Source organism: Eulemur rufifrons, chromosome 9 (genome assembly GCF_041146395.1).
Source record: "Eulemur rufifrons isolate Redbay chromosome 9, OSU_ERuf_1, whole genome shotgun sequence".
Lineage (NCBI taxonomy): Eukaryota > Metazoa > Chordata > Mammalia > Primates > Lemuridae > Eulemur > Eulemur rufifrons.
In genome coordinates, this window is record NC_090991.1 from 9,738,325 (window position 1) to 9,756,756 (window position 18,432).

General features: G+C 38.8%; 1 protein-coding gene across 4 annotated transcripts in view; it reads right to left on the reverse strand.

The window, feature by feature from the left end:
• The window catches only part of MYH10 (myosin heavy chain 10), a 135,007-nt gene that overhangs the window by 94,188 nt on the left and 22,387 nt on the right, over nt 1-18,432 (reverse strand). For all 4 annotated transcript variants that reach the window (XM_069482048.1, XM_069482050.1, XM_069482049.1 and 1 more), the window contains exon 4: nt 8,628-8,655. In XM_069482048.1, coding sequence (XP_069338149.1) covers nt 8,628-8,655 — 28 coding nt within the window. The remainder of the gene's footprint in view (nt 1-8,627; nt 8,656-18,432) is intronic.

Consider the following 18,432-nt stretch of genomic DNA (forward strand, 5'->3'; position numbering starts at 1 on the left):
GGAGTTAAATAGCACAGTATACATGCTATTTTTAGAAGTGATGTCTTCATGCCTGGGTCACTCAGGTAAATTTTCTATTTTTCTAAGTTCAAAAAAAGCAAGGACCATGTTTGCCTTATTCATCTTTGGAATCATAGTGCCTAGCATGGTAGGTGCTGGATACACACTGCCCAACAAATGAATGAATATAGGCCCTGCACAGTTTTTGTTAAGCTCATTCCTAGGCTCTTTTTATATTTTTTATTTCTGTCATTAATGTCTTTTCATCACCATTATATTTTCTACCTGGCTACCATTGTTTCACAGACAAAGAAGTGATTTTTCATTCATTCATTCAATAAATATTTACAAATCAACTTCTACGTGTCAGGCACTCTTCTAAGTGCTAGGGATACAGCTGTGAATACAGTCCATGTCCTTGTGGAACTCAAGTTTAAAGAAGAGACATAAAATAAACAGAAAAACAGGATGATTACAAGGACATGAGGAATGCTACAAAGGAAATAAGAAAGACACTAAAAGGAAAAGTCAGAGAAGAAGAAAGGACAACCTCTTCTAGATATGATGGTCAGGGAAAAGCCTCCTGAAAGATGAGCAAGAACTAGCAAGTGAAGAGTGTTCAGGCAGATGGAAAGGCAAACTCGAAGGCCCCAAAGCAGGAAAGAGCTTGGTATATTCCAGGAACTGACGGCCAGTTGCTAGATTTGATACAAAGATCAAGGCAGGGAGTGGCAGGAGACACTGATGAAGTAGAAAGGGGGTGAATGCCATGGACCCTGGAGGTCAGGTAAAAAAATCCGGATTTTATTCGAGTGTAATTTCCTAATAGCTATGAGTGGTTTCTCTGTTTTGTTCTTTATTCAAAATAGTGTTTCAATGCTAATCATAATATTGGTTGTTGGTTTCAACAAATAATTTTTTGTTTTAAGAGACAGGGTCCCACTCTGTCACCCACCCAAGCTGGAGTGCAATGGCATGATCATAGCTCACTGTGACCTTGAATTTCTCGGCTCAAGCAATCCTCTCGCCTCAGCCTCCCAAGTAGCTACAGGCACATACCACCACGCCCAGCTAATTTTTTTCATTTTTTGTAGAGATGAGCCTCACAATGTTGCCCAGGTTGGTCTTGAACTCCTGGCCTCAAGTGATCCTCCCATCTCAGCCTAGCTAGGATTACAGGTGCAAGCTACTGCACCTGACACAAACAGATAATTTTTTATTATGCTAAGAAATGAGCCTCTCATTTAGACTGACGATGACTTGTCTCACATATAGTTGTGATTGTTACTTTTCAACTTGGTTTGCCTCTGCGGTTTCCCAGTTAACTCCTCTCATTGGAAATGCTGCAATGTGTCCTTAAAGAATTTCTTCTCTGCTTGTCACACTCAGCTGTACTTTAGCAATTGCCAATGAACTCTGCTACATTTCCCATATTCCAGGTCTAAGGTAACTTTGCCATAGAAATATTGCTTCACAGATAGATATATTCCAAAACTTTACTACTGAGCTCCCAAGAGGGTATATTCTCCATCACAAAATGGAAATAATATAATAGCTCCTAATGCATAGGGCTGTTGAGGAAAAAATGCAGTCCAACTAAAGCACATAATTAGTCAATAAACATTACCCATTACTGTCCAAATGTTCATCTACTATACATGAGGTAATGTGAATTACTAAATTCTAAGTTACTTTATTAATCTATAGTGTTAGTATTGTGGTTAAGAAGCTGGGCTGTTGAGTCAAAATGACCTAGATTCAAATCCTTCTACCACTCCCTAGCAATGGGACTTTGGGCAAGTTACTAGTTCTCCAAGGCTCAGTTTATACTTGTTTAAAATGAGATGAAGTCATGTCATAGGACTGAGATAACATATGTAAAGAGCCCAGCATCGTGCCTGGCCAGAAGGCTCTTAATAAAGGGTAGTAGTGGCGGCAACAGCTGTGGTGATGATGATGATGAAGATATTAACGGAAGTAAAAAAAAAAAACAAACAAACCCCAAAACCCTATTTTAATATGAAGGAGATAGCAGGATGAAAGGAATATAATTTTTGGAAAAAGAGAAAAAAACAAAACAAAACAATGGGAAATGGCACATCTGTCCCAGATGGAAGGAGTGGAAATAAAAGTAGCTTGAACAAAAGGAAAGAGGTAAGAGAACCAAAAAGAAAGCTCAGCAGACTTCTCTCGAGGAAAAATTAGTTAGGAGAATCCTCAGAAAAGAGGACAGGCCAAGACATCAAATAGTGAGGGGGACGAAAGGAATCTGACTTCATTTCCACCAACAAAACAAAGATGTCACAACGAAGTAGTTTTATACTTTAAGTGGCTGGTTGTTTCACTGCTGGTCTAAGACCAGACCGCAGTTAAGGGGAAAGGCTGCGGCCCCATCATCATGTTCTTTTGAGGAGGAAACCCTTTACAGAGAGGTGGAAATACAAAGTTAACAGGAACAAAGCAAAAAGTCTTCTGGGAGTCTGCTGAAGTGCACGAGTTTCTCACCTGAAGGTATTTGCATTTTATAGAAAGGTCTACAGCGTTCATTGGCTGCTCAAGGTGTGCAATCCAAAACAAAAACATAAAAACCAAGAGCGTAAAGATGCAGTGAAGTAGATCATTAATATGTGACCAATTCTGGAATCTTTCTCTGAATCTCTTCTGGACTATGGCAATTTCTCCAGTGAGAAATCCCTTTTTCAGATCTTTGTTGGTGCAAATATTTTAGTCTCTCTGGATATTGGTAATGTTGAATTCAGCCTAGCTCCAAAAACACCGTTTGCCTAAAGTTCTTGTTTTAGATAACCTCAATTTGAGCAAAACTACATACATAATACCCTCCTATATTATCTATATATAACATATACATATAACATTAGTAGATGATTTCCTGTAATTTCAAAACTCTAACCCTTTAGAAAGTAGCTTTCTAGAAAGAACAGAGATTTTGTGATCAAGACTTGGGGTTCAAGTCTCTCCTATTACATTAACACTAGCTACCATCAGGTCTTGGATAACATGATAGTAAATGGAGATAACAGGGTTATTGCAAAGATTAATGGAGATAACATTAGCAAAGATGTTAGTTCTCTTTGCTTGCATATTTGTCTAGAACATTTTAAACTTCTATTTACAAGCTGATTTGCATAGTTTTTCTTCCATAACATAGTTACCATCAAAAGTGAGACACAGCTACAGCAATCTAATAATTCCCAAAGCTTTACGACTCAAGGACATGTAAACCAGAGTCATCAGAAAAGCAAATGGGGGTCTAGAGATGCTGACAATCTGATCCAGGGTCACATCATTTGTGGCAGAGCTGGGACCAGAAAGAACACCTGAGTCTATCTGACCCCACAATGGTTTTTCAACTACACCACTGATGCCTTAGCTATTTAAATCAATTCTATCAATGTGGTTACCTTAAAACGTTTACAGTATGCTACTCCTAGCAGGAATCAACCGTTTTTAATCCAGGGTGGCTCAGCCATCACCATTTAATATAATATTTGCATATGATAGATAAAATTCCTTTACAAAAAATCTATTGACATATCTTAATAGAAAGCCATTGTGAAGCAACCATTGTTTTTCAACAATGGTTGAAAATGTTGTTACATTATACTCAAATACACTTAAAAGGAGAAAAACTTGAGTTAACCAGCTTGCCTAAAACAGGCAGAGTCATAAAATGTAAACAGCGTATCTTTTAAAAGGGAGTTTAAGAGAATAGAGTAATTTCCACATCAAGGGTGACTGCCTTGTAAATTTTAATGCTAAGGAGAAGGAAAATCAACACCAGGATTCCACCCTTAACAGGATTTCACTTCCAGTTATGTGAGGTGCAAGTGTGAAAGACTGCTCTCTCCTGACCCAGGACACATCCTGAGTGTCTTCACCACATCCGGTAATGCCAGCTCACTGGGATAAACAACAAGCAAGCAGGGGGCCTGCAGGTGGGAGCTCACCAGGCCTGGCCTGAGTCTGCAGAAACAAAGGCTAGCAGAGGAGGTGTGGCAGATGCACCAGAGTGTAGATTGGAAGTGCATCCTTTTGGGGGAAAAGTAAATTAGAAAGCAAAGTGACGAAAGAGTGAAACGACCTAAAGGAAGAAGCTGAGACAAAATTAAGAGAGAGAGTTTATCCGGACCAAGGCTGAGGACAGCTGCCCAGATCACACTTCCAAGTTACCTTGGAGAGTTCTCCAGGGGCCTTTGTCATGAGCAGCTTTTGAAAGACAAAAGGGAACAAGGAATGGGTTGATACAAAGTTGTTTGACAGGAATCCTCATTGGCTTACAGAGATAACACTGGTTAGTGATTGGCTATATATTGAACTATAGGGTGTATGGCATTTTATGGCTACTTGGCCTCAGTTTAAAGCCTGCATAGCAAGTGGCTTCAAGAAAAATTTATTTACCTCAAGCAAGGAGTGAGATGTAACTGCTATTTCATTCCAATGTCTCTCTGGACCTGACAATTCCTCCAATAAAAAGTTTCTTTTCTTCCTCAAAGCTTAAGGAGAATCTATCATAGTACTTACTATTGATTTAGGGAAAAAAAAACCCATGTTGCTTTTAATTATATTTTCTCTTTGTGATACTAGTAAACATAACTACTTAATATAAAATAACTACTGTATAGAATTGATTAGTTGTTCTCATACAGAAAACTTGCTTGGTTATGTACTAAGTTTAAGAAGACCCCAGTTGCACACATTTGAAGTACTTTATTTGATGGACCCTCAAAGGTACCATGGAACATATCATAATTTCTTAAATCTAGGATACCTTGCTTTTCACCTTTTCATAATTCTCAGGTCACAATGTGACCTTATAATAGACATGAACATGAAAAGCTGTTAAATACCACAATCAGTGTTATCTAAAAATTAAGAAAATATGGTAAGGCTACGAAAGGGACTTTCTGGGGTGATGGTACTGTTCTCCGTATCTTGTTAGGGGTGGAGATTACACAAATGACTCAGCAAATAAATACTTAAGATTTGTGCATTTCATTATAAGTAAATTTTGCTTCAAAAAATACTGAAATTTAGTTAACGCTATATGCTGAAGTATTTAGGGGAAATTGTACTGATGTCTACAATTTAACTTGAAATGCATCAAATGAAGGGATTAGTAGCTCACTAAAGTGGTATGAAAATTATTTTAAGCTGAAAACATCTAAACAATCAGCAGTCACAGAAAGAAATATTATCTAACCGCCAGGATGCAGAGCTGCCACTGACCCCCTCTCCAAGGGGTTTCCTGATTGGGAAAAGATTGACCCTTAACACCGGGAAGTGTGAACTCAGCTACCCATTAGCACTAAAAAGCCCAACAGAACCCTCATACTTTCCCAAGGAAGCCCTAAATTCCATGGACAACTTTCATTAAGGTGAGTGTACAAGCCTTTTTTATTTCTGGTCATTCAGCAAGTTACTCATCACTAAGTAGGCTTGTGTAAATAAACCTTATCTTTTCTGCTGTCAATCTATCTATTGCCAGTTAATTTGCAGGCCCAATCACTGGACTCAAGCTGGAAGAGGAAAAGTTTTCCTCCCAACACAAACATTAAAATGGACTGATGGATGGATAGAGGGATGAACAGACCGCAGACCCACAGCTATGATAAAGCAAGTAGAATAAAATATTAATGGTAGAATCTAGGTGGTAGATAGATATATAGGTATTCACTGCAAAATTCATTCAACTTTGCTTTATGACTTAAAATATTCATAACGACATGTTGGAAAAAGTTAACAATTAAAAAAAGAACGGAAGAAAAGAAAACATGGTATTTGATGACTGCTACTTTGTGTCCAAGAAGAGATAACCCAGCTGTTAGAAGACTTACCTCACAAAACTAAGCCTAATAACTGATTGACAAACTTCAGACTAAAATGATGTTGACTAAAATCACAAGTGCTAGTGTCTGTAATGGTCACTTTAGGTAACAAGTAAATTAGTGCTTACTAACCTTTCATTCTGTCAAATAGCCATCATTCCCTCCCTAAGTGATTCCTGCTTCCAGACATTTCCAAAAGTCCTCATCAAATCACCCAATCTAAGAGGAGAGGTACAAGTCCTCTACCTTTTGTTGGACTGGATTTTGTTCCATTCCAACACCCTGATGGCGGATTGACTACAGTAATGGCCCCAATTGCTTCCTGCCTCATTTTGTGGTGTTTCCCACCGATTCTGGCCTTGGCCATGCATCTGGCTTTGGAGAAATGTATGGCAAAATGTGACACAAGCAGAAACTTGAACAACATTTACACATTGGAGCTTGCCCTCTTGTTGCTCTTGGAACCCTGCCACCCCATTAAAAGCCAAGGATAGTCTGCTGGAGAATAAGAGGACATGTGAAGAAACCAAGGAACCTAGCCAACATCAGCCAGCCACCAGCTGACGCACAGTTCTCTGCAGATGCAGGAATGACCCCTGGATGAGACAGCTGAGCCTGGCCAGCCCAGATCACCAGAACTGCCCAGCTGAGCCCAACCCAATTGCTGAGAAATGTAGAGAACAATGCGGGGGTTTTTTGTTTTATTTTGGGTTTTTTTGAGACAGAGTCTTGCTCTGTCACCCTGGCTAGAGTGCAGTGGCATCATCATAGTTTTGTGCAACCTCAAACTCCTGGGCTCAAGTGATCCTCCTGCTTCAACCTCTGGAGTAGCTGGAACTACAGGCATGCGCCACCACGAACAGCTAATTTTTTTTTTTTTTTTTTTCTATTTTGTGTAGGGACAGCGTCTCACTCTTGCTCAGACTGGTTTCGAAATCCTGAACACAAGCAACCCTCCTGCCTTGGCCTCCCAGAGTGCTAGGATTACAGGCACGAGCCACCTCACCAGCCCGAACCATGCCGTTTTGAGCCACTAAGCTTCTTGGTAGTTTGCTGTTTAGAAAAAGCAAATTTACTAATATACAACTCCTTGAGGTTAAATGATGCTAGAAGAAAATCCATACAACAAAGCAGACTAACTTCTCTCTCCTCAAACCTCCTATCCTGCCACTCCACCCCCTTATTAGATACCAAATCTTCTACTTCACAGAAAAAAGAAACCATCAGATTAGAACTTTCTCAATTCCCAGCTCCCCACCCTACTTACCCACATTCGTACTCTGCTGCCTCCTTGGCCCCATCACTGTAGAAGAGTCGCATCCCCACCTCCCAGGACCCCACAGTGCTCTGCAACTCATCACCCTGCTTGCTCTCTCAGTTCTCCTTCCTTCCTGCCCCCATCCTCAGCTACTCCCAAAATACTGTCTCTTCTCATCAGTATTTAATCTTGTACATGCTGAAAACGCCACCAAGAGCAACAAAAATCCTCTGTTGATCTCTTACCACTACTCAACTACTACTCTTTTCACTTTCTCAAACTATTTGAAAGTAGTGGATCTGTACTTGGTTTTTTGTTTTGTTTTGCTAAACTTTTTCACCTCCCCTTCATTCCTCAACTGCCATCTGGCTTCTACCTCCTCTATCTCCCAGTCCGCTCAGTCAGCGCCCCCCACCTTCCGTCCCCCACGCACATGCTGTTGCGTTCCTCACTCAACTCAGTGGGGCCTGAAATGCGGAGCGCACTCTCTTCCTGAGATGAAGGACTTCTCTCTCCCCTCTCCTGCTGTGTCACCACACTCTCTTGCCTCCTCATGCCTCTATGTAGGATCCTTCTATGCTTCTTTGTGGCTCTTGTTCCTCTGTCTGACACTCCAATGTAGGTTTTCCTCAGGATTCCACACACTGCCTTCTCTCAACACATTATTCTAAGACAATCTCATTTACCAGCATGGCTTCTAGCACCCTCTATGCTGCAGACTCTTCAGATCTGCATTTCTAGCACAGATCTCTCTCTCTCCTGAGCTCCAAACCAAACACCCAACAGCCTAATGGACATCTCCACTCACATGAGCCACAGACAGACACCTCATATGCAATGCGTCCGAAACCAAACTCCAGGTCTTCCACTCCAAATCAGCCTTCCACCCATGTTCCCATGTCAGGAGATGTCCTGATTTCATCAACAGTATCTTCTCTCTTAGATCCTTTTTCTTAGGCATGTAAATCACCAAGTCCTAGTAAGTCTGCCTCCTAAACTGAACACCATTTAAACTCAACCACTTCTCTACCTAAGTCACCACCATCTCTTGCCTAGATAACTGAGCAGCCTCCTAAGTGGTTTCCTGTTTCAACTTTTCATAGTACAGGCAAAGTGATCTTTCTAATGTGCAAATCTAAGCATGTTCTGTCATGGATATTGTTTCATTCAGCTGTGAATCTTTAGTACTTAGCACACAGTACACTAGGCACATAATAATCAATAAATGTTTAATGAATAAATAAATTACTGAAACGTCCAATAGGCCTACACTTGAACATACAGACTAAAGATGTAAGTTTCACAGATTAACATTATAAAATGTGTGAAAAGCCCAGTTTGACAACTGAACAGTAACACCAGATTTAAGCAATTTATATAATCTTAGTCTTAAAATAATTGCAAGGTTTACATCAAACTCTTAAAAATTACTGCTCTACTCCCCCGCGTCCCCATACAAAAAAGTAATTGGTCTATTTTCCAACAGAATCAAAAACAAGTCTGAACATTCAACATCTACTTACGTGCAAAGAATTGACTGGTCCTCACGATCTATAAAACAGAACAAAACAAACAAAAAAAGAAAGTGACCATTTGCCTGGTTTTAAAATATTTGATATAATAAAGTTGCAGTAGTAGCTTATAAAACATTAGTAATTCTACTCCTCTCAAGCCAAGTTAATGCTTCTCCAACCATATTATGTAGTCCTCAATCTAATCAAGTTCACTCATTATCTCCTATTATTGTGCCAGATTCTCTGGAGGTAAATAATAACTCAGGTTTACTCTACATGTTGTTTGCCTACATGACTTCATATGCCTAATCAACCTTGACTCTCAAACCCTGCAGCCTATCAAATTCAACTGGGAAGTTTTATTAAATGTACTTCCTAGAGCTCCACCCTCACTAAATCAGTAAACTGGGGGAGGTAGGAATTGAAAATCACTCTTTAAGCTCCCCAGGTGATTTTATTGCCTGGCTAGGTTTGGAAACCACTGACTTTCAGAATGGCTTCAAGAATACTCACAACCAGAGAGTAATCATTATTAATTTGATCTTAAAGGAGGAAAAAAAAGTATCAAACACTGAGTAGAAAAGAAAATTCAAGGAGGATAAGTATCCATATGAAGTTTAACTATTGTCTCAAGCCAAAATGTGATATATACCAGCTACAACAAAAAAGTGTACAATGATAAAATCTAACATTGATGTAGATTGTAGAGTGATTAAGGATTCAGCTAAAATTTTCAAATAAAAAGGTGAAATTCAAACCCACATCTAGCCCATGGACAGAATTACCAGTGTAGGGTGTATAATTTCTAATCACTTAGGAGTATTACTATCCCTATTGCACAGATGAGAATTTTCCTCAGTGAGGTTAAGTAATCCTCCCAAGTCACACAGCTACTGAGGGGCAAGGATGCTGGGATGAAGCCTGTCTGCCTCTGGTGCCTCCCTGGGTTCTTAGCACTACTACACAGTTTGCCATTGCTTTGAAAGGAATTGGGCCCATAGAGCCTGGCCCAGGTAGCTTTTCCTCAACAGATGCCATGGGGTGCCCAATGAGGATCTCACAGTAGTTCAAGCATAAATAATTTTCACAAAAGAGAAATAAGTAGCCTATTCACTATATTAGCTCTTTTTTTATAATATTATTAAAATAAAACACAACAAAAAAACTATAGGACAATATCTCCAATGAACATAGATGCAAAAATCCTCAACAAAATACTAGCAAATGGAATTCAACAACACATTAAAAAGATTATTCATCATGATCAAGGGGATTCATCCCAGGGATGCAAGGATGGTTCAACATACTCAAATCAATCAATGTGATACATCATATCAACAGAATGAAGGACAAAACCATATGATCATTTCAACTGATGCTGACAAACCATTTGATAAAATTCAACATCCCTTCATGATAAAAACTCTCAAAAAACTAGGTATAGAAGGAATTTACCTCAACAAAAGCCATATATGACAGACACACAGCTAGTATACTGAATGAGGAAAAACTGAAAGCCTTTCCTTTAAGATCTGGAAAAAGACAAGGATGCTCACCTTGACCACTGTTATTCAACATAGTATTGGAAGTTTTAGCTAGAGCAATCAGACAGAAAGAAAGAAATAAAGGGCATCCAAATTGGAAAGGAAATTATCCTTGTTTGCAGATAATATAATCTTATATCTAGAGAAACCTAAAGACTCCACACACAAAAAACTGTTTAATATTAGAAATGATAAACAAATTCAATAAAGTTGCAGGATACAAAAATCAGTAGCATTTCTATATGCCAACAGTAAACAATCAGAACAAGAAACCAAGAAAGTAATCCCACTTACAATAGCTACAAATAAAATAAAATACCTAGAAATAAACTTACCCAAAGAAGTGAAAGATTTCCATAATGAAAAGTATAAAACATTGATGAAAGAAATTGAAGAGGACACAAAAAAAACCAGAAAGATATTCCATGCACATGCATTGGAAGAATCAATATTATTAAAATGTCCACACTGTCCAAAGCAATCTACAGATTCAATGCAATCCCCATCAAGATACCAATGACATTCTCACAGAAATAGAAAAAAATAATCCTAAAATTTATATGGAACCACAAAAGACCCAGAATAGCCAAAGCCATCCTGAACAAAACTCAAAACTTGAAGAATCACATTACCTGACTTCAAATTATAATACGGAGCTGTAGTAAGCAAAACCGCATGGTACTGGCATAAAATCAGACACACAGACCATTGGAACAGAATAGAGAACCCACAAATAAATCCACACATCTATTGTGAACTTATCTTTGACAAAGGTACCAAGAACATACAGTAGGTAAAGGACTGTCTCTGCAATAAATGGTGCTGGGAAAAATGGATATTCATATGCAGAAGAATGAAACTAGATCCTTATTTCTTGCCACATACAAAAATCACATCAAAATGGATTAAAGACTTAAGTCTAAGACCTGAAACTATGAAACTACTAAGGAAAAAACATTAGGGAAACACTTCAGGACATTGGTCTGGGGAAGGACTTCTTGAGTCATACCCCCAAAGCAACCATGAGAGGAAAAAATTGCAAAACCACTTATCTGATGCAGAGGTACCCAACCTTTTTGGCACCAGGGGCCTGTTTCATGAAAGATAATTTTTCCACAGAGGGCAGGGGAAGCGGGGAGGAGTCATGCAAGGGGCTGTATAGATGAAGCTTCAGTTTCTCACCCGCCGCTCACCTCCTGCTGTGCACTGCCCGCCCCCTCCCCCCCAGTTTCATGGAAGACAATTTTTCCACAGATGTAAGTGGGGGGAGCAGCGGCATAGCTCTGTGGCCCAGTCCCTAACGGGCCACGGACCAGTACTGGTTTGGGGACCGCAGCAATGAAGGACCTGTATCTAGAAACAACAAAGAACTCTCAAAAGTGAATAATAAGCAAACTGCCCATTTTTAAAAATGGTAAACAGATTTGGACACTTCACCAAAGATATACAGGTGCTAAATAAGCACATGAAGAGATGCACTAGGGAAATGCAATTTAAAACTACAATGAGTTACCACTACTCACCCATTAGAAAGACTACAATTTAATAAAAACACAATACCTAGTGCTGACAACAAGGATGTGGAACAACTGGAATTCATCCATTGCTGGTCGAAACACAAAATGGCATGGCCACTTTGGAAAACAGTTTGGTAATTTCTTTTAAAGTTAAACATACATCTCCCATGGGACCCAGCAATCCTACTCCGAGGTATTGACCCAAGTGAAATGAAAACTTGATGCTCACACAGACGTCTGTATACAAGTCATCCCTTGGTATCCACAGGGGACTGGTTCCAGGACACCTCCCCACCCGTGGATGCCAAAATCCATGCATGCTCAAGTCCCTTATATAAAATGGTATAATATTTGCATCTAGCCTGCTCACACCCTCCTTTACATGGTAAATCACATATAGATGTCTTATAATACCTAATACAAGGTATTATGCAGGTATAATACCTAATACAACATAAATGCTATGTAAATAGTTGTTATACTGTATTGTTCAGGGAATAATGATGAGAAAAAACTGTCTGTGTATGTTCAATACAGATGCAACCATCCATTTTCCCCCCCTAAACATTTTTGATCCACAGTTGGTTGAATCTGCAGATGTAGGACCCATGGATACAGAGGGCAGACTGTATGTGTCTTAACTGCCAAAAACTGGAAACATTCTAGAGGTCCTTCAAACGGTGAATGAATAAATAAATCATGGAACATGCATACAATGGAATACTACTCAGCACTAAAAAGGAGCAAACTACTGGTGAATGAATCAATGCATTATGCTAATGAAAAAAGCCACACTCAAAAGGCCAAATTGTGGATGATTATATGATATTTCTGAAATGGTAACACTATAGTGTTTACTGTTAGCATTTATTTATTTTTGGCTATAGTAAGGGATAGTTGGCGTTCATAAGAAAGTTACTAATTTTTATACATTTTTTAACAAATCACCCCATGAAATCACCATTTCATCCTCCCCAAACCTCTCACTCTGTATGTCCTCACCCTCTCTTTCAGTTTTCTTGATAGCACTTATCACTACTCAATATTGTCTATTTGTTGTCTCCCTAATAGTTCCCTAACAGTGTCACTAGAAGGGTTTTACTTCCAGTGATGTTTCCTGCTATCCATATTTCCACATTAGAAGATTCAACACATAGATCTGAGACAACTATAATTCATTATAAAACGTCCCTTTTCCTGACATAAAATAATGCTCTTTGTCCCTGTTTTTGCTTTGAAATCTGCTTTAGGCCGAAGTGACTTTAGACTGGTGCCTTCTTTTTGTGTGTGCATTTGGCTAAGGTACCTGTCACTCCTTGTGCTTTTATTATTTTCCTACTTTGAAATGTCTTTCTTATAAATGGCATGTGACTGTATTAGGCTCTCTTATTTGTAGGGGTAGTAAAAACATTTACATTCATTGTTAAAGCTGCTATATTTGGTGTTATATGTTTTCTGACTTTTTTTTTTTTTTTTTTGAGACAGAATCTCACTTTGTCCCTGGGCTAGAGTGCAGCGGCATCATCATAGCTCACTGTAACCTTCAACTCCTGGGCTCAAGCAATCCTCCTGCCTCAGCCTCCTGAGTAGCTGGGAATACAGGCTGCACCACGATGCCCAGCTAATTTTTTCTATTTTTAGTAGAGACGGGGTCTTGGTTTTGCTCAGGCTGGTCTCAAACTCCCAAGCTCAAGTGATCCTCCCACCTCAGCCTCCCAAAGTCTTAGGATTACAGGCATGAGCCATTGCGCCTGGCCTGTTTTGTGACTTTTTAAAGGCTTTAAAGTCTTCCTTGATGTTTCTTTTGGAGTATGGCTTGTTTTCCTTGCTTTTATTTCTCCTAATATAGAAAACTTGATATATCCAGTTTCAAAATTTTTCAAAAAAAATCCTTCAACCTACATTTGCAAGGTTCACATTTTGATGTGTATCAATCCTATTCTTAAAATACTTACTCTTAAAAGGGAGGGATGGTAAGTATGCCATCGGACCCAGGAGATGATGCCGTACGGGAGGCATTTTTTCAAGGTGGCTGCTTAGTGTTTCACTATACAGATGAACCATCCTTCAATTAATAACTTATTGATATAATAATTGGTTGTTTCCTGTGAATCTCAGGAAGCTTCCAGAGGTGTCCTCTATCCAAACTAACAGTGTATGAGATCCATAAATTAAGAAATATAACCAAGGAAAGAAGAAAAAGAAATTTCTAGGGTGTGGGCAAAGGCAAATCTAAAGCAACAAGCACAGACTGGAGGAAGATAAAGGGCTCCAGGATGTATGTCTCCAAGGGGGAAAGACCCTGGTAAGTTACTTGATGTATTTCTACCTGCTGAAAGACAACTTGTAGTTCTGTCAAATTAATGTAGGTAATTGCAAAATCACCCTGGTGCCCAAATGGGAAAATTACTAACCCCAGGGAAAATAGCAAATTATATAAGAAAGGAATGATAAGATAAATAATTTAAATATTAAATACTAAATTCAAAAAAATGTTGATTTAACTTCTATCAGGAAGATGAGGGGAGAGCTTAGGTGAGTTAAAAACTCTTCTTCTATAATAGGAAGTCTATAGTTAATATTAGAAGTAAAAAAAGAAAAAATAGTGTAAACTTGTTACTTATAAATATGTACATATATAAGAAGGGACAGATAAAATATGATTTCCTCTAAAGAGGGAATCCAGAATGGGCTGCCCAGAATGGGGTAGAATAGGTATCTCCTATTTTTTCAATAATGTAAGCCTTACCCTACAGTGTATTTTTAAACTATCTTCATATATTATTTCATAAAAAGTAAAAATTATAGCATTCAAATTTCTTTGACAAATTCTGATCTTGATCCTTTAACCTGCATTATTTAGTGGTATAAACCCATTTACATAACATAACAATTACCTAGTCCTTAAGATTTGACAGACTTTACCACTGAAATTGTTTGTGCTTTGTGTCTTGAAGACATAAAGGTAGCTCCTTGATAATCTCTTTAATTTCTCCCATGGGCATTGTTCTGGTTACGTTTTCTACCTTATTGCAAGTCCATTGTCTTTGCTGATGATAAATGACACCCTTTATCATTTCTGGTGGTTCTCTTTTCTTGGTCATACTTGCCAAACATGTCTATTTTATAGTCTTTTCATAGAACTAGCTCTTAGTTTTACTTAACAGTTCTGTGAGAGTACTTTGTTCCAATCCATTAGTCCCTTCATACATTTTTCCTCTTGTTTTGGTTCATTTCATTTTTGTACTTGTACAGAATCTTTTCTATTGTGACATGACACACAGAAAAGCTCATGGCACAATGTACAGCTCAATAACTTATCATAAAGTTATCTTTTATCTACCTTGCTGAATAAAAGCTTAACTTGTCTGTCTATAAATCTTTGTTTACTAACAAAAACATTTAGAGTTATGAATTGTTTTTTAAAGTGGCTTTTGCCATAACTTATAAAATTTTTATGTGATATTTTATTGTGGTTTATTTCTAAAGAATCTGTAATATGCGTTTTGATTCCTCTTTCACCAAAAGCCATATAGATGAATGATTAATAACAAAAGCACTCATACTCATTAAACACACTCCCACGAAAACTAACCCATCTGGAAATCTTTTTATCGTTAATGTCTTTCTGCACTTTGGTCAGAGAATGTAGCCTGTGATTTCTTCTTTTAGGAACTGAGGTTTTTACTGGGGGCAACTGTGCTTTCTGCTCACTGGGCAGTAATACTACATAAACGTTTTTCAATACGAGCTTGCTAAATTGTGTTAAAATCACATTCTTTAGGTTCTTTTTTCCCCTACTTAATATATCAAATTCTTAGAGAAGCGTGTTAAAGCTCCCTCTACAACTGTGGTCCACATTCTCCTTGTATGGCCAGTAGCAAGTGGTTTAAATATTTGGTGCAATGTCAATGGTGTATGTGTAAGTATGATCTGTCTCTCCTAGATGACGACATTATACTATTTCTATCTTAAATCTCCAATCTCTTACCTCCTCCTCTCTCAGCTGAAACCTTACTTTGTAGTTCCCTGAGAAAACAGAAGCATTTTCACAAGCTCCTACCAACAAACCTATCTGCCTACCTACCTACAGACAATGCTTGAAAAATCTGGTTGTGAAAGAAAGGAGGAAAGAACTTCCCTATTTAACGTAATAGGAAAAATTCCCCTTAATATTTTGAAAAACAAAAACAAAAACAAAAAAAAACCTTAATATTTTGAAATAAAAAAAGCAAACCCCTTAATATTTTGAAAAATAAAGTAATGTGAAAAACTTTAGTAAATTTAATGCTAATGCAAGAAGTGTACAAAAAGGGAGGTAGAAGATACAGTCACAACTTAGAATAATCAGAACTGAGATCTCTGAGGCTGGAAGGATGTGATGGACACCAGAGGTGAAAGACTTGGTAAGACTGGCCTTTGATAGCAGTGGACACAAGAGAGAATGATTTGTAAATCTGTTCAGGAAGCTGGGGCAGTTCCTCTCTGGTGGCTTCCAATTTCTCTGTGGAATGGGAAACAAGCCATCAGCCGGGGAGTGGTGGGGGCATGTAGGGGCCTGCAGAGGTTTGAAAGAGCCGTTATGGAGAATGGGATAATCATCTCACTAGAGAAACAAGGTGGGATGAGCAAATTGTGTTTAGAGTAGACTCAGGGCTCCTGGTCATGAAATTACAGTAGTATTGATCTGTCCGATTGTGTGAACATAACTTCAGAAGCATCAGCAACCCAAGTAAGAGCATTAAAAGAGACAGGCTAGGCACAGTGGCTCATGCCTGTGATCCTAGCACTTTGGAAGACTGAGGTGGGAGGATCATTTGAGCCCAGGAATTCAAGAACAGCCTGAGCAAGAGCGAGGCTCCATCTCTACAAAAAAATAGAAAAATTAGCCAGGCATGGTGGCACATGCCTGTAGCCCCAGTTACTTAGGAGGCTGAGGCAGTAGGATCACTTGAGTCCAGGAGTTGAGGTTGCAGTGAGCTATGACAATGTCACTGCACTCCAGCACTGAGACCCACCCCCCCAAAAGAGACAAATATCTTGATTCATCCAGAACGAGACTTTTGTCAAACAGGTATAACAAAAGAACAAAGTTACAAGGAGTTTAGGCTACGGCCAGACTGTTGAAATGATAGGCCATGAAATCTAAACTATACAAGGAAGAAAGTGAAGGGGGTTCTGGTTAATACATTAGTATAAGGGGAAAGTAAAGCAACTAATGGTCTGGAGATTCACATGGAGGCAAAGAACACATTTAGGAGAATTCTTGATTGGACTACCCACATGGAAGGACACTGCAACAGAATTTCTGAAATATTATTTGAAAAATCAGGTAATTCTAAAAGATGGCAAAATCTAGAGTATCACTACAGAATTTGGTGGCATATGTGAGAGAAGGAGATTAAAGACCTAAACATCAAGGTCTTTGGTTGTTCATGAGAAACTATGAAGTAACACAGGGTAATGGCAAGGTTTGAGGCAGAGAGAAAACAATATGTCAGGGGCCAAGGCCATCATGGAGTGAGGAAAGGAACCAAGAAGAAAGCTGTTGAAAGTGATGAGAAGAGGTAGAGGAGGTACAGCTTTTCCAAGGGAGTAAAGAAGCAATGGTTTAGCATGTGGGTGGTGAGTAAGACGCTAACTCCGTCTCCCAGTGCATGGGATTTGAGTAATGGAGCAATCTTCACACCATGGGCTCAACCCCCATATGCAGGAGTAAGCCAAATTTCAGTTAAAGCCTACAGGAAAAGAAAACATCCCATGAAGATACTGAAAATACAGGGAAGTTTGCACAGCAGAGAGTGGGAGTTACCTAAGACAAAAATCAAAGTGGAGCATTATGGGAATGAAAACAACAGGGAAACAAAACAAAACAGAACAAGGAGATGCAAAGGATTTTATTCTAAGACTCCAGGAAGATGGTAGAATCTCAGATCTTAAATATTCATGGTGGCCTAAAAAGGTGGCCCCTGCAGTTATCGTTATAGCAAAACTTTCCTTTCTACCTATCTAGGTCAACAGTGGTTGGTAGTGGTGCTGGCTGCCTGCTACTGAATGGAAGCCAGCCTGGACTGTGCGCAGTCTTAGGTGACCTCAGATCATCATGGAGAAGGCAGAGGACTTAATGATACTGCATTCAGTTTCTAACATGAAGTACTGCACATGAGAAGTCTGATGCCAATGACTCCTTGTCCATTGAGAGCATCTTATTTTACCCTGTGCAAGACTAGGCATGCGTCTCCTTTCACTATTCCAGCCTAGCACTTTTCAGTCTGAAGACCTGAGCCTTTCTTCAGCTCAGGTGAACTTTTTCAAAAATATCACTTCTTTCATGGAAACTGAGAGTCTACATGTACATTCCATGTTTCCTACTCTCTTTCATAAGTTCATCAGTTTTTTCTTTCATTTCATTTTTTTTTTTTTTTGAAGAGAGGGAGTCTCATGTTGCTCAGGCTGGACTTGAATTCCTAGGCTTAAAGAATCCTCCCACCTCAACCTCCCAAGTAGCCATCAGTTTCTTCTTATTCTGTGTTCTAGTCTTCTAATCTACCACTTTAGTTTCCAATTGTGTTGATTCTACCATTCCATGCTTTCACTAAGTGTGTGATATTTTGCAATAAAGTTTATGTCCAAGAACTCTGGTTTCATTATTCATTCAACAAATATTTATTGAGCAACAACTATGTGCAAGGCACACTCTGCATTTTATTGATATAGTATCCCCTAGAATCCAAACTAAAGAAAAAAGTAAGC